At 50.6% G+C, this 16,036-nt stretch overlaps 1 protein-coding gene across 1 annotated transcript in view; it reads right to left on the minus strand.

Moving 5' to 3' along the window:
* SLC25A22 (solute carrier family 25 (mitochondrial carrier: glutamate), member 22) overlaps window positions 1–794 on the minus strand; it is a 26,045-nt gene extending 25,251 nt beyond the window's left edge. Inside the window, exon 1 of the mRNA XM_010179517.1 lies at window positions 705–794. Within this exon, the coding sequence (XP_010177819.1) occupies window positions 705–724 (20 nt within the window). The 5' untranslated portion in view covers window positions 725–794. The remainder of the gene's footprint in view (window positions 1–704) is intronic.
* Between the last annotated feature and the right edge of the window lie 15,242 nt (window positions 795–16,036).

The raw sequence follows: 16,036 nt of genomic DNA on the forward strand, positions 1-16,036 counted from the left end.
TTATCTGGGGCAACTTCAGAAGCAGCAGAAAGTTAAATCCACATGCAGATCCATCTAACGCAGCTCTTAGGAAGCTGAATGTACAACTGTATCTTCCCAGAAAATGCATCCCAGTGTATTTACAGGGAGGATTCAAATCCAGCCTTTGCATATGCCAGGACCAATGATTTTAAGTTCCTGCTGTGCACTTAAGTGTCACTAATTACTGTTGGAACTTCATGTTCCTGCAATCACTCAAGCACTGACTGGCTTTAGAAAGAAGACACAGGGCTGCAACGGTGTGGACTTCGTAGTTACAGGCATTGCATCCTCAGCTGGTCAAGGAGCTGGCCTTGCTCCCTTGATGTCAGCAAGCTGAAGTCAGCAAGTCAAGATGACCTTTGAAAGAGGAAGCAAAAAGAAACGGACTTGTGCAGGGAAAAAAGCAGAAGGCAGAAAGAAAAAGGCAGTGAGAAAAAAGAACTGAAGAAAGCAGAGGCCTGACAACATGGCAAAGACAAAGAATAAGAGAAAGTTGGAAAAACAGCCCAAAACACCACAGGTAAGAAAGGAGCAAAGAAGGAATCAGAACTGTTTAAGGCCATAAGATATGATCAGGTGATTTCCTCCAACTTTCTGTATCACAAAATAGAGTTAAGTTTGAAAGACTGCAAAAGAAAAATCCAAAACACAACCAACAACTCAAAAACATTTTTAAAAGTTACCTGATCTGTTTATCAGCCATTTAATTCAAACTTGATCTTGTTAAGAAATGAATCTGTTCCTTAGGTTCTTTTTCAGTCACTTCTTTTTCACTTCTGTTTCTTCCTGGGAAAGGAGAGAAAGACATCAAGGAGACAAAGCTGAGACACTCACATTCTTCCTGAAGCTCAGGCCCCACTGGGCAGGCTGCAGAGTGAGGCCAGCTGAGGAACAAGTGACTTCAGGGAGCACCTGGTCTCAGAGGGGAGGCTGAGCTCCAGAGGGAGCCTTATAAAGTGTATGTGTGTATAAATCCATAAGCACATATGGAGGGAAGAGCTGCTCCAGGCTCCAGCAGCGTGTGAGGAAGGACAGCAGCCAGGAGTGCACAAGCTCTGTCCAGCATGCAGGACAGCAGTACCTGTCACAGCTCTCTTGAGCTCCAGGGAGCATTTCACACTGCATCATGTGGACCTCCAACCCTCTGCAGGTCCACCTACCGTGCCAAGAAAATCATGTGCCATCGTGAGACCCATTCAGAGCTTCCCTTCAGCACACACATGCTGTTTCTAAAAGACAGTCTTTCACAACCTGCTCCTCCAGTGGCTACAGTATTTCCTGTGTTTCCCAGCCCAAACACGCAGCCCATGCTCAGTCTTGTGCTAACACTATCTTTTAAGTAGTGCCTCTCCCTCCCCAAGCTATTGATGTGACTTTGCCCCTTGCACCACTCCTCTGAGCTCAGTGCCTACTGGCACGGCACTGAAGAGCCACAACTGCAGGAACCAGTTCTCTCCAAGACTCCTGATTGCTACTGCTCAGTAGCTGGTAGAAGTCACTACACAACGGGATCTGGACAGCGGAGAAATTTCAGAAGCGGCCACAACCCTCATCTTTCTAGAGGTGTCCTTGTCTCCTCCTCACCTCCAACCTGGGAATCAGGTGCCTCATGCTTTCATCAGGCATATCAGGGGCACTCAGGCACTCTCCTCCTCCCCTTCCAGCTGCCACCTGGGTGGCAAGCCAGAAGCAGCGGAGGTATCTTTGTCCTTTGCCTCTGGACTGAAATTTGCCCCTTAATTGCAGATTTCCTAAGCCACACAGAACCTTACATCCAACAAGGTGGCTTTCAGGCTGACAATTCTGCTCTGGGCCACAGGCGTTCCAGGGAATAAAAGGTCTCTGAAATGGTGAAGACCCGGTGATGGCACAAACAGGGACAGGAAGGAGGGGAGGTGAGGTTACACACAGCTCAGTACTGACCTGCTCCCTTCCCTGTTACATCAAGAGTGAAGGACAGGAGAGCGTGAAAGCATTTGCAGTCCCCACGCTGGGACGGCACAAGACTTTCCTGGAGCTACTGCCTTTCCAGGAGTGCCACACTCAGCTAAAGACATGACAGATGAGCACATGAGATCGCTAAGGAAAGCTAAGGCATGGGGCTCCTCTCCAAAACACTGCACGTGAAACCCACTGACTACACTACACTATTACACCTTCCATCCCTTCGGTGACCCCTTTCAGACAGTTTACCTGGTCTCACTTAAGGTCTGCTGCCACGGATTAGTTCTTGCCAGATCAGCTAAGTCTGCACTTTCAGAATGAAAGCTACTTACACCTTTTGCTGCATCTCTTTTCACATGCATGTCCACGAGAGCAGTTTGTTTCAGGTTAATCTAACTCTCTTTCACTTTAACTAGAATAAGAACAAAACAAAAATTTAGGGAGATCAGTTGCTGAAAGTCTGTAACCCTGGCATAAACAAGCCACGAACCATGACAACTCACTTGATAATGCCTATACCCTCAATAGGCTACGTTTACTGAGGCAGCAGCTCTGACAAAATACATGCACCAAGCGGTCCTGACACCCTGCTCCAAGCTCTGGCAAACTCTCCTTTTGTTCTCCCTGCTGCACTCTTCCTTGCAGAGGGGCATCCAGGAGGCCAGGAGCCCATCGCAATGGGCAACACAAGAGAAAACAGAAAGGCTGCCAATATTCACCACTGACAGCCTGCATGGAGAGCGAGAGACCGAGATGGACACACAAACGTATCACAGGGCTGTTTCTTACCTGCTGGCACAAGTAGGGCGATGGGAGTGGGAGAAGATGCTACTGTCAAGAGAGACTTAGGACAGCTGCGTTTAGCTCTCTCCTTCTGTTTTTTCTTTGACTTTTGGCTTCAGCTCTCCACCTGCCCGGTAACTGCAGAGCCCTCCCCAGCTGGAAAACTGCTGCTGCTTCCCACCAGAGAACTGATGCTCCTGCTGCAGCTGCACAACAGGAAGGGGTAAAAACAATCTTCCTGGGTTTAAAACTGGGCAAACTTACAGGTTTCCTTGGTGCTTGATGTATGGCCAGCAAATGCCAGGGCTAGTATCATCTCCACTAAGGAAAGCTACTCAACTCACAGAGACGCAAGGGGAAGCAAATGATTTTACAGCAGACACCAGCACTTGATAACTGTTTATACAGCACCTGGCACAGTGGAGGCCTGAATGTCCACGACCAGGGGATTTTAATGCATTAAAGGATTTTAATGCACTGAAGTGGAAAGCTTAATTTGAGCTCTGTTTGTTTAAATGCAGCTTGAGCAAACGACCATCCGCAAAACACAAAGTCACTGCAAACTCTATCTGAGCACTTTGCTGTGAACTACAGAGCTCCTCGAGCCCAGACCCGAGTCCCTCCCAGGGCAGGAAAACAGGTGCTGCAGTCTGAGAGAAGGAAAAACACAGGCTGGTAAGAGAATGTCCGATATTTAAACAACAAATCCAGAACAACATTATACGTTTAACCTGAAAGGAAAGAGATTAAGTAAAGACCTAAGTGTATCTCCCCAGCAACACACTGCTCTTCGGAGTCAAAAAATGCAAACAAATGCAGGCAAGCAAAGCTTCTGCAGCCAAGCTGGGGTGTAGCCCCACAACCTCCTACAAGAGCAGGGTCAGCGTGCAGGGCTTGCACCTTCCCAGGAAACCTCCCGACAGCACCTGTACTGGGGCAGCAGACAAGCCAGCAGTACCAAAAAGGTGCTGATGCCTCAGAAAGTCTTCGTATGGTTAAGCTTCATGGCCACGGGTGGACAACAGTGCTGCTGGGATTGGGAACCTGCACGGCATGAGGAGCAGAGGAGTCAAGAGGAAACTGGCAGCAGGTGGGCAGGGGCAATGAGAGCTGCCAGAGACCCTCCTTGAAGCCAAAGAGGCTGAGCAGTCCTTACAGAAGGGGGATCCTAAATTGAATATCCCACAATTAAGAGAGCGAGAGCTTCACGGGCGACGCATCATGTGGCGTTAATTCCTTCCTAGAGTGCTGTTAACACAGCTAGGCATGGATTAATGCCCCATTACTGGAACACCAGGACATCCCTTCTACATTTATTAAAATGATCAAGTAAATTAGTTTCAGAGTGGCATGCACACTACAGCACAGGGAATCACCTCCATGCTAGGCAGAGAAGTGGTGCAACGACTGCCACACACAGATAGCCCAGAAGCCTCCTCAACCCAGTGCTCACTTTTCCCAGCTCTCAAAACCCAGCTCCAGAGAGCAAAAGAGAAGTCAGTTTGGGGTACCACAATGCAAACCTAGCCAGCTTTGGATGTACCTGGTCCTCACAGACTCAGCCACTGGCAAAGTCGTGCTATTTTGCTCCCTTACTTGCCACACTCATACACACTCATCCACCTATGCTAACCAGACGGTAAGGTTTTCCCCAGGATGGCCAACCTTTGTATACTGCACTCCTGATCAGACTGGGGCACAGGACTGGACTCTTAATCTTTGGTTTCCACCTTATCACCTGAAGGATAAGTGCTTACCAGAGAATCCCAACCCAGCCTGGGGCATCAGTCTCATCACACGCCACGTGTGCCACCAGCAAGCTTGGATGTAGACGCAGGCACCCAACATCTCCACAAGCTGATACATCACAGGAGACAGAACAGGTTGAGTCTACCCATATCTTTGGCCGTACTCATTGCATGTATTGCCACTGCACTATACCTATGGGTTGGCATCTTTACCCCCACAGCTCAGCACCCTCCCTTCTTGTCTTGGTCTCCTTCTGTCAGGCCATCAGAGCCACTGCTGGCATCCTTCAAGCCAGCCGCAGGCTACCAGCCCACCAGCTCTCCCAGTCCTGCCAGCAGCCCCCACAAGAGGCCAGCTCTTCACTTCTGCTCTCTTCCAGCACTCCTATTTCCAGGCTCTCTCCTCCCCAGCAGCCCCACTCTGCAGCTGAGCACAGCCTCTTGGGCACACAGTGTCGAACAGGCCAATTTATCTGAGTACACACAGGCTGCCGTTTTGACAGAAGACCTTTAGCCAATGTCAGCTGGTGTGTCAGCTGAAGGAAGCAATCCTGTACTCTCCCTATACCCGAACATGTGTTCCCATACCTGCTTTTGTGCTAGCACAAATATTTGTGCAGAGCAGTCAGGCAGGGAGAAGAACGCCTCAAAACATCTCCCTCATGCCACAAAGAAATACTCAAGCTCCCTGGCCAGTGCAGGACAGTTCCCAGGCTGAAGGCACGTTAGAGAGGTGTTTGGCTTTACAAACACAGGTGGTGGCAGTGCACATTTACTGAGATGCCCACAGAGAAGGAAGAGGACCCAAACTCGTGATTAGCAGCAAAGGCTCCCAAGCTCTCGTTCTATCTCTGTTGCTGGCTTGCGCTTCACCTTCAGCCAGGATATCCAACCACACCTGGCAGTCTGAGGAACAGCCTGCTCCCACGACAGTCTACCTTAGGAAAAAAACAAGCCATGACCAAAAATAGTCCAACATCTTAGCAGAGGAACATGCCTGTGAGAGACTGAAAGAGTTAGTGTCTCAAACATTGTGGCAGGACAGGTCCTGCTTAACAAAAGCTGCAAGTTCTGCTCTGCAAAGAGAAAAAGAAGTGCAGGGAGCAGAGGCACCTGCCTGTCCAGGACTCAAGATGCACAGTTCTAATGTGGGGAAGGGGCTCACGACTACCCCCCAGCACACGATGGCACCTGTGCAGCAGCCTCGACGGCCTGGACTGAACCTCGAGGTTCAGAAACCTCAGAAACCTCATTTATCTTCACACAACAGCAGTCAAGAAGACAAAACAGAGACAGCAGAGAGTGGCCTTGGAAACCCAGCCACCTCCACTACTCTCCAAGGAGGGAGAGGGCTCAGCTTTGAAGAGCTTCTTTGAGCTGATCCAACTAACCCTCCCATCTCAGGTTGAAAGTCTCACTGTGTGCTTCAGGCAGCTCTCTCTCTCTCTCTCCCCAGATTTGCCTGCTGGCTTCAGACACAGTGGCCACCTCAACGCAAAGTGAAAGAGTTACTAAAGACATTGGACACGTCACTGCACCTAGCAACACTCCCTCTGTCTGCCTGGCCTCAGTCACCCTGGGAAAAGCCAACCTAGCTGCTGACTCCATAGCGAGGACCGGAGCGAGTGGTTCAGTAGGTATGACTGGAAAGGAAGCGGACAAAAGAGCAGGGAAGGAGGTGGGGATCCTCCTGCCTCTGGGCAGGAGCAGAAGGAACACACCCAGCTTTCCCCACGCTCTCCCCTCTGGGCTTTCTACTCTGCTGGCAGGGACAGGCTGCCCCCCACCCCAGTACAGCATCGTGGAACTTTGCTCTGCTGAGAAACCTTCAGCAGTCAAGAGATGTCAAGACAAGCATCTTCTGTTACCTCTCTGACAGCTAAGGCTTGGAGAAAGGCCTCCAAAGTGCACTGTGAGCAGCAAGAGAAGTGCCTTCCTGAGCTGGAGAGCTTCTCCAGGCCAAACAACCAGCAACTTGCTTAGATTAATGCGGCAGCAGTCTGCCCTACTGCTTAACATGGGGAGTCCCACGGAGGCCTCTCCTTGCATCAACATGATCTCTCTCCCACAAAAGTCTCCTACCCCTCCGCTCTACTCCAGGACAGCTCAGGAAGCAGAGCACAGTTCATAGGTCCTAACGTCAGACCACACTCCAGTTACCCGAGCACACAGCACTTCGGCTGGGCAGAAAGGTTTGCAAGGGCAACTGCTCATGGCCAAGCCATCTGCATTCCAGTCAGACAAAGACTTGAGGAGCAGGCTTGTGCTGATCTGGAACAAACACCAGATAAGCCCTTTGACATTGCATGTCTTGGGAAACTGCCCCAGATTGAGAGCCAGAAAGTTGACACTCATCTTGAAGCTGGGCTTGGGTATCAGCACTGCAGCACACCAAGAAGCTCAACACAGATCTGGGACCTGGTATTTTAGAGGCTGCACAGACCTTCAGTCAAGGACAGTCCCTATCCTGGAGGTTTTGCAGCTGAATTTGCAAGACGTGATGAGTGAAGGCAGCCGTTAGAAGTGACTCATCCAGGGCTCAGACAGCAAGTCTTGCTGTCCCAGACACCGGGACTGCCAAGCTGAAGGAACCAGAGGGAAGGCTTCAGCAGAAAAAATGAGCTTGCAGTCATCTCACCGAGAGCACACAGCAGAGTTCTGCTCCATTGGAGGGCAACACATTGAAAGACAGTAATTGCAGTGACTTCCTTCACAGGAGAGACCAGAGGTCTAAATGTGCTCACAGCATCCCTGGCAAGACTGAGGGGAGCAAAGGAAACCCATGGGAGCTGTTGGTGCTCTTTCCATCTCAACCTGCCTCTCATCCAAGTTCTCAAAAAGGCAGTTGGGCCTAGCAGAGGAGTCTCAAGAGACCTGGCTCCTCTGGTCTGCACAAATGCCAGATCAAGCACACTAGAGCCCTCCTCCCCCTCATTCCTCTAAACACTTAAAAGTAACAAGCCTCTAAAATACGGACAACTGCTCATGCTTAAAGGCAACCTCAATCTTGGCTCTCCATGGCTTCTACAGAAACATGGATCAAGAGAGAGAGAAGCCAGAGGGCCAAAAATCCTTTGCATGTGTCTCTTACCACAAAACCTTCAGCGATGCAGTGATACAAGGTCAGAGTATGGCCAGAGCTGAAATTCAGGCCCAGCATTTTGCCTGAAAATAGTGGTAGCCTCCAGTGTTTGGTCTCTAGAGATAAACCACATCCCTGCACCTATTCAAAGGGATCTGTAAAAAGCAGCTACAGAACAACTAATCTATATGCAAACACAATGAACTCTCTACATGTGGCAACTTCTAGAGAAAATTATCATTTAAATTAAGTTTAGAATGGCCTAGGCTATTTTGCAGCTGAAGAGCCAACAGCAGAAGCACAAACTGACAGCTAAAACTGCCCACACATGATCGTGCTGGTGCTCAAGCAAATTTGCAGCTTGAACATCTTTGGATGTGTAAGTGGGTTCTTATTGCCAGTGATGCCCCTTTCCAAGTGCCACTTGAGAAAATCATGTGGTCACACATTGAACTGGGGTGACTCTGTCTGTAAACCCACCCTCCTCTGAATCGGTTCTCCATACCGGTTCTCATGAAATGACAGCCGCAGAGACACACAGCATTAGCTGGAGAAAGAGGACAGCTCCACTGAGAAGTGGAGCCTGACAGGTAGAAGACAGAGCTGGGAAAACAACCAGCAACTTACGTACAGCATTTCCTCTTCGCTAATTTGTCGTGGTCAAGAAAAGGCAGAGCCAAGTGGCAGTGACAGACAGGCCGACCCTTTGATCTGAAAGGACTTACAACTGAGAAACTAAATAGTGCAAATCCCTCACTTGGGTACTCTGACAAGGGACCAGCAGATTAGAAATAAGGTTCCCTCCCCTCCCAGTTTAACATAACCACCACGTACAAAACAGTAATTAAAAACCACCAACAAAGAAGCCCAAGGGAAAGTGAGGGCTAGATTCGAGCTCACTCCAAAGCGATGAGGCAGAGAGCTGAGCCGAGGTCCTGGGGTGTGAAAGGGACCATTCATTCACCAGGAACAAAACCAGGACTCCAGACTCTCAGCAGACTGATGTCCTCTGAAAGAAAGGTGTGCCAATGGCCCTGCTGGGAGGAATAAGCATGTTTTGGGGCCAAATTGCAGAAGTACCTCATCAGAGCAACACCCAAACACACACAGAGCTGCTCCTCTTAGATGCCTTGAAGTACATCCCCCAAGATGTTGAGAGCTTGCTGTGCCCAAACCCAAGGTTGCAGAGGGAAAGGACAGACAGCACGGGTCAGTGCTATACCTGCTGCAGGCCCCCTGCTGCGAGCTGGCAGTCCTGCCGCGGGGTTCATGTGGGGCGCACAGGATGGACATGATGCAATTCAAGGTCTGCAGAACCCTGGTGACGGCCCACAAGTCAGAGCTTGGCGACAGCTTTGTCAAGGACCGGCTATTGTGGATGACTACCACGTTCACGTCAGAAGATGAGAATGTTTTTTTCAGAACGCTGCATGTAGCCCTAAAAAAGGGCTTTCTCTCCATCAAGGAAGGGGGGGGGTGTCAAAATACAAACTCTTCTTCCAGAAGAAATAAAAACAAAACACAAATTCATGTTTGTTTCCCCTACATCATGTTCCTTCAGGCAGCTGTTGAATAAGACATGTGCCAGAAATAGCCCCAACTTCAGCTACTCCAGGGCTGTAAATTAAGCTCTATCCTTTGCAGCTCAGCAGTCAGCAAAGGAAAGAGAGACAGAGAAAAGAGGTGGTGGGGGGTGGAAATCCTCAGTGGCTAAAAAATCTGGCCTGGAAAATGCCTCCTGTCTCAGTGTGTGCCAAGTGGCCCACAGCTCTGAGCCAGCAGGCCGCTCTGATCCTGCACAGAAAGCCTCCTACCCACAAAGCCAAGCAGTGTCCCTTCCTGCCCCTGAAACAGAAAAGAAAGAAAAAAAACATAAAAATCATCACCTCCAGCCAACATTGAGGTACCATTTCTCTTCCCACAGACTTTTTCCATTTGTTTTTCTTCCTTGCAATGTACCCATTAGCAGCTGCACACGGGCACCTCTGTACCACCAGTACAACACCCACCACTGCATCTCCTCACCCCACTAACCACTCGCAGAACCTTCAGCCAAGCACTGGGCTGTTGCACAAACAGGCTCTAAGGAAGGAGAAATAATTTATCTGCTCCAACTGGCTGCAGACTCACTCATGTACATCCCCTGCTACTCCCCAGTCTCCCAGGCCCCTGAGTCTCTCAGGATGGCCAGGTCCTCAGCAGATGCAAGTCAGAAGAGCTCACCCTCTCTGCTGGCACCTGGGGACTTGGTTCCCCAGCAGCTGCAGTGAGAGGGTACGTTATTACAAGCACAGACACACTTCTGCCCAGCTTCATGGGGTTTCCCTGCCTGTTTGCCAATAACAGCCTCCTCTTCTCAATGACGCTCCTGCACAAGCTCATGATGACCAGCGACAGCTCAGGCCTTGACAGCCCAAGCTGACTTGCACGGGGGAAAACCAGCAAGTGATAACAGTAAAAAGAGGAGGGGGAGCAGGCAGGATACCTGCATCTCAACCCAATGGCTACTTGCAGAAATCCTGACCAAAACTGCACAAGCACATCAGCTGCTTTCCTGCACCACTCCTCCTGCTCCTCCTTCCAGCTCGTGACCTGTGATTATTGCACGAAGGGGGAGAAGAAATGCAGGAAGCCTCCTCTGCATGCGCAGTCATCTTGGCTGAAACAAGAGCGCCCAAAATGCTCATCTCACCAGTTTTAGCAGCAGTGCAGGACGTTACTATCCCACATGCAAGACTACACACTGCATCATCCCAGGGGGAGGAGCACAAACCGGCATTCACTGCCATAACCTTCATCTTGTGCAAAGAAAAATAAAAACCACCAAAAAACCCTTAAAAAACCACCACCAAACCCAACAAACCTGCTGGCAAGCATCCTGGCAGCATCCCACAGGGCCTAGCTAAGCTCTGTGCATTGCAGAGAACGACATTGCTTGCCATTATTTTCTGTCCTTTCATGAGAAGCTTGCAGTCTCAGTTACGAGCAGGGCCAGAATACCCCAGCCACTTCCTCTGCCCCGGGATTCACTGAGGGGAAATAGGGTAGACAGAGAAGAAAAATCACTGTCAGCACCTCATTCATTACCCAACTGGAGCAGAGGTCAAGCACAGGTTGCTAAAGTTTATTTCTGTATATTTCTGCTTCTCAGTCTGTGCCATTTCACGCTGATTCATCCTATAGGTCTGTTTCTACAGACAATGTAGAGCACAGGAAATATTCAGGGCTAGCAGTTCAGCAAACCTGTACTGAAAGCTTACCTCCATCTACTGCGTCTGCTGCTAATTCCCTTCACAGCTCTACTCGTGAATAAAAATACAACACAATAAAAGAGAACCACACACACAGACACCTTGCCCAAATTCCCTCCATACTGGCTGATCCTGAGTCACCACCAGCAATTAACTGTTGCCGTGCACTGAGGAGGACACTGTTATTAAATTAATTGGGGCTGCTTATCCTGGCTACAAATATACACGAGTTCTTTGTGCCTTAGTGAGCTAATAAGGCATGCGCTAATTACATTAATTCAAACAAGCCCAGTGTGCCCCGAGGGCAAAGGGAGAGAAGGGCACAGCAAACCCAGGCTCTTTCATAATGGCTGTGAGAGAGCAGAAAGTACTCGCCTTGACACGGCTGTCAGAGGAGAAGCACAGGAGCGCTGCGGCTCACTCAGCCCAGCTGCCTGGTTAAGCCTTGCTCGCTCAGCCAGCCCGTGGTGCACTGGGACACGGGATCCCTCTCCACAGGGCTAGCCAGCTTGTCCCTTCCTACCTCCGTGGCCCAGAGTACATCACAAGCCTCAGGGTGACACCCTGGGACCCTGCAGGCAGCCCCTTTTCCACAGGGAGCGGTGGCACCAGCAGCCTCCGGGCACAGAGCAGCACCGGGGGCTGCGAGCCACCCAGCACCCTGCCACACGCTGCTCCTCACACGGACCTGTCTCCTCCATGTCCCTGAACCCAGCCAGGGACAGCTCGGCCAGACAGGCAGCACATGGAGGCTCCAGTGCGAGCTTAACCAAGCCAGGCAATCCCAACCGGCTCCCCAAACCTATCTGGCAATGGGGGCAGGCAGGTGGGACCGTGTGTACCTCCCACGTCAAAACAGGAACACAGCCTTCAGAAATGGGAAGAGACAGACTGTGGCAGGGAGAAGCAAAAGGACAGCAGGAAAGAGAGACACAACCCCAGCAGGGTTCAGATACACCCAGAGGGGAGCCTCCCACCTCTCCAGCCTAGGGGTAACCAGATCCCTCACCTTTGCCACCCCCAGCGAGGGGCCTTCCTCTGCATCAGCTGTGCTCACACTAAGAGCATCCGCCAGGCACTGCCACCACCTCCTAACATGCGAGGGAGGAAGAGGAAGAGGAAGAGGAGAGGAAGTCGGTCATGTGTCTTTGCATCCTCAAGGACACGTGCTCACCAAGAGCGCTCTGAAGCACACGTTTGTTCCTGTGAACAGCAGGGGACTGTGCCTGAGCAAAGCAAAGGTGTAGGGATTTTTCATCTTTTTCCCCACTCCTTTCTATACCACGTGCATCTGGCAGTACACAGGGTCATGCCCGAAGGGCCTGAAAAGCAACCACGCTCTCTGTCAGCAAGGACTACGTCATGTGAATTGCAGGGTTTTTTAAAGACACGATGCTGACTCTCCCCCTCAAAGAGAGGATCTGTAATCCAGCACCACGCGAGACCCAGGGCTGTGGAAGGGTTTGTCCTGCACAAGGAGGCACTGGTACAAGCTCAATGCAGTCTCAGCAGTGGGTGGGCAGAGAAGATGCAAACGTTTTCATGAAGGAAACCACACTAGGGATTTTTAGACCCTGGAAAGTGCATCTCTCTCAAGGCACGTGATTCTTTTTCCCAGAAGAGGCTGTGGTTACTCAGCCACTAGTCCAGCATAACTTCAGGCTACTGCCAAAACGGAGGGAGCTCTTCCTTCCCTCAGCAACTAGAGGAGCTTGTTTCAGACCAGGCCTATTCCTAGGTCAACGCGTAGCTGTGAACACACGAATGCTTGTGCCAGCACAAAAAGAGAGAGGCAGGAGTGAGAAGCAGGGCTGCCCCTTTCAGCAGCAGCCTGACTGCTGTGGGCACTGGAAAAAAACCGTAACAATAAACAACAATAAAACAGAACAAGAATCCCTTTAGGGAAGCCTGGGAGATAAGGCCCTCCAGGCGCTGGACAGAGGCCGAGAAATCCAGAGCCCTGTGGGGCTCTACATCAACTGACAACTGTCAGCTGGGAGTCCTGAAGAGGGACTGCATGAGTCTGGCTGGAACAGTAACGTGTCCAGCAAACCCCACGACCTGCCCGTGTAGCAGAGCCATGGTGCCCTGAGAGAGCCATCCACCAATGTGGGTGCCAACGCTAAAATATCCTAGGTTAATGAACTAGGCACCCAGCATCTGAAAGGACACAAATCCTCCTGTGTCAGCCTCTGCCGTCAGGAGCTGGGCTGCAGTGAAGGCAAGGCGACAGAAAAGCATCAGGCAGAACCCACCATGTGAGCACACAACCACTGGTGTACAGGCCGTAAGCACAGCAGCCTGCTAGAGCCAAGACTGAACTTCAGGTGCCTTTTGTAAAAGAGACCAGACAGGATAACAAAAGGACATCCCCCAGCCTCCTGAACACTTCACAACAGCAGGTGGAGACCTTTCTGATGGAGGAAGCTTATCTCATTACTTCCCACCACTGATGGCAGAATTGACCAATGTACACCAGAAGAAATGCCACTTAAATGTCATGTTAATCAATACTTCTTGCCTCTCAGCCACAGGAACAGCAATACAGGACACTGCTGCTGCCGCCAGCCACTTTGCTGTGAGTGTACAGGAACATACCTGCTCCACTGCTGCATCACAAACAGCATTTCTCTCCTCCCGCCTCAGCTGCTCGCTTATGCCAAAGCTGTTCAGATCACAGCAAAATGGTTACTTGCTAAGCACATGTCAGTGGCCCCACACAGGTCATGCTGCTCCTAAAGAGGTTAGCAGATGCTCCAGGGAAACTTGTACATGCTCTGTGGCAAGCAAAGGAACTTCAAGGGGACTACAACCACTGCCCAACAGCTTGGAGTTCTGTGGCATAACTCATCCACCAGCTCCCTGCCCACTCACAGTGCTGCAAATCAGCAGCAGGCTACGGGCACACAAACACACATACAGTCCCACTCACTTAAACAGAGCAGATGGAGATGGGTAACACAAGAAAGGAAAAAGAGTGAAAGGAAAAAAGTGAAGTAAGTTGAGCTTGCAAAGTCATTCTCTGGACATTAAATGTCTTGCCTCGCTACCTCACATGCGCAGTGCAATGCTGCTACCTGCCAGATGTACCCACAAGAATTTACGTGATGCATTAGGCATCCTCAGTAAAGCAATTAATCTTGCATTGCTTAAGAATTAGACATGTTTCACAAAATAAATAAAAAAAGATCACCTCTGAAGCACACCTCACAGCTCTAACTACCAACCAACACTGTCTTGCCAAAGAGTGCATGGCAGGAACAGCAAACAGCATTAAGCACAACGAACTGTGACAGCAAGCAGTGTAACAGGCACATTGCACTGTCTGGCAATGCAGGAACCAGCAACACTGCTCTGCTCCAGAGGACAAGGACTTCTCAGGTCCCACCCGTGATCCCCACTGGAGGCAGCTGTGGCTACTGCTCTGCAGCAGAGCCCACACAAGAGGTGGCACAGCACTCTGCTGCTGCCACTGGTGGGTGTCAGGATCCCAGGTCTGGTACCAGCTGACGAAGCCACATTCTCCTTCCCCTGCCAGAGCAGTAACCTCATCAGGGGAGAGAGGAGGTTGGCCACGGCAGCCAGCTCTGCCAGAGTTCATCAGGGTCCCTGACTGTGACAGGTAAACCTGCTCCCATCCCATGTTCTTTCAGGCTACCAGCAAGTCATACAGTATGCATGAAACCCATGCGTATGCACAGCTATGTCCAAACATGCCCTTTGCCACGGCTGATCTGTTTGCTTCCAGCTCCAGACCACCTCAATTTGCACCACCACAGGTCCAGAAACCACACCAGCGTGAGAGGCAACTTGGTGTCAGATCACACTGTGGCCTTTCTGCAATCTCACCTGCGTGCCAGGCGACGTCTCACAAGCTGCACAGCAGCTCCACAACCTCTCTCCAGGAGCTGATCCCGCTCCTCTGCAAACTGCGCACAGCTCACCTCCACCAGAACAGCCCAGCAAGCAGGCACAGCCAAACTTCACTATAGGGGAAACAGGAGCTTACTTCAAGCCAGGGACCTGGCAGAGCTGTGAAGACTGAGTCAGCAGTGTGCAGATGCCTCCCGAGCACGTAGAGGCTGCGGGAGCAGCCTGCTCAGCCTCCCCAGAGCACGCTGGCAGGCAGCACACCGCACAGCACACTCAGGCACGCACCCACGCACAGCTCAGCAGCAGCCTGGCATTTCTTCGCCCCTTTCCAAAGACAAATTCAGACCATCTGTCGAAGTACTTCTGCAAATCATCCCTCTTACTGGAAGGGCCGGGGGCTGAGATTAGCTGTTTATATAGTGTCTGGCATTTCTGTAGCGCTTATCACTTCAGTATCCAAGCTATTTCCTCCAAGCCCTCTATTAGTTTTGAAGAACCAGAGTGGGGCATCAATGAATCTTCATTGCAAGTTTCTGGAGGGTGGGGGGGGCAGCAGGGGAAGATGGAGAAAAAAAAAGGCATCAAAAAGACAACGGGTGTTCAGGTCATGCACACATTTAGCTGCTAATAAAGCAAGCAGGACAGTTCAAAGGGAATGGGGCCAGACCAACACAATGTGCTTTATGTCCTTCAAAAGAACTACTAGCCTTGGAAAATAGCCTTCATAAACAACAGCTGCTCTCAAAGGATGAGATGAACCAACAAGCGCTCGTGTTGCCTTACAGAGAAAAGCTCAGCTTACTCAGGGCACGGAAAAGGATGCTACCCCCATTCTCAAGAAAGTCGACACAAAATGAAAAAGGAAAACGAAGCACCCAGAAGGAGAGACCATTTACTACATCACATCATACCTTCTGCAAAAGCTGCCATTGCTATTGCATAAAAGTGGCAAAACCCCGGAAGTGCTGCTGTCCCTATTTGATTGTAGGGGACAGGGTCAGAGACAGGGTCAGACTGCTTATCCAAGGTCATGCTCTGAATCTGTGGCAAAGGAGAAAGCAGTACCAAATTCAGTTAGCCCCTGACATATCCTGTCCCTAAAACATGTTTCCTTCTTTCTTCTTTTTTTTATTAAATCCCTAACTACCACAGAGCAAAGACCACAGCACTGAGCAGAGCTCCCAGGCTGCACATGGCCTTGGAGAAGGTGTTTCCATCCCACCCTGCCCGGCAGGCAACAGGTAACTGCCCTTGTCTCCTCTGCCAATGCGTGGAGGCAGCACACCTGTTAAAGGCAGTAAGGGTGAGACACCACAGTGACAAGGACACAGTAC

The sequence above is a fragment of the Mesitornis unicolor genome, unplaced genomic scaffold (assembly GCF_000695765.1).
Source record: "Mesitornis unicolor isolate BGI_N332 unplaced genomic scaffold, ASM69576v1 scaffold12242, whole genome shotgun sequence".
Lineage (NCBI taxonomy): Eukaryota > Metazoa > Chordata > Aves > Mesitornithiformes > Mesitornithidae > Mesitornis > Mesitornis unicolor.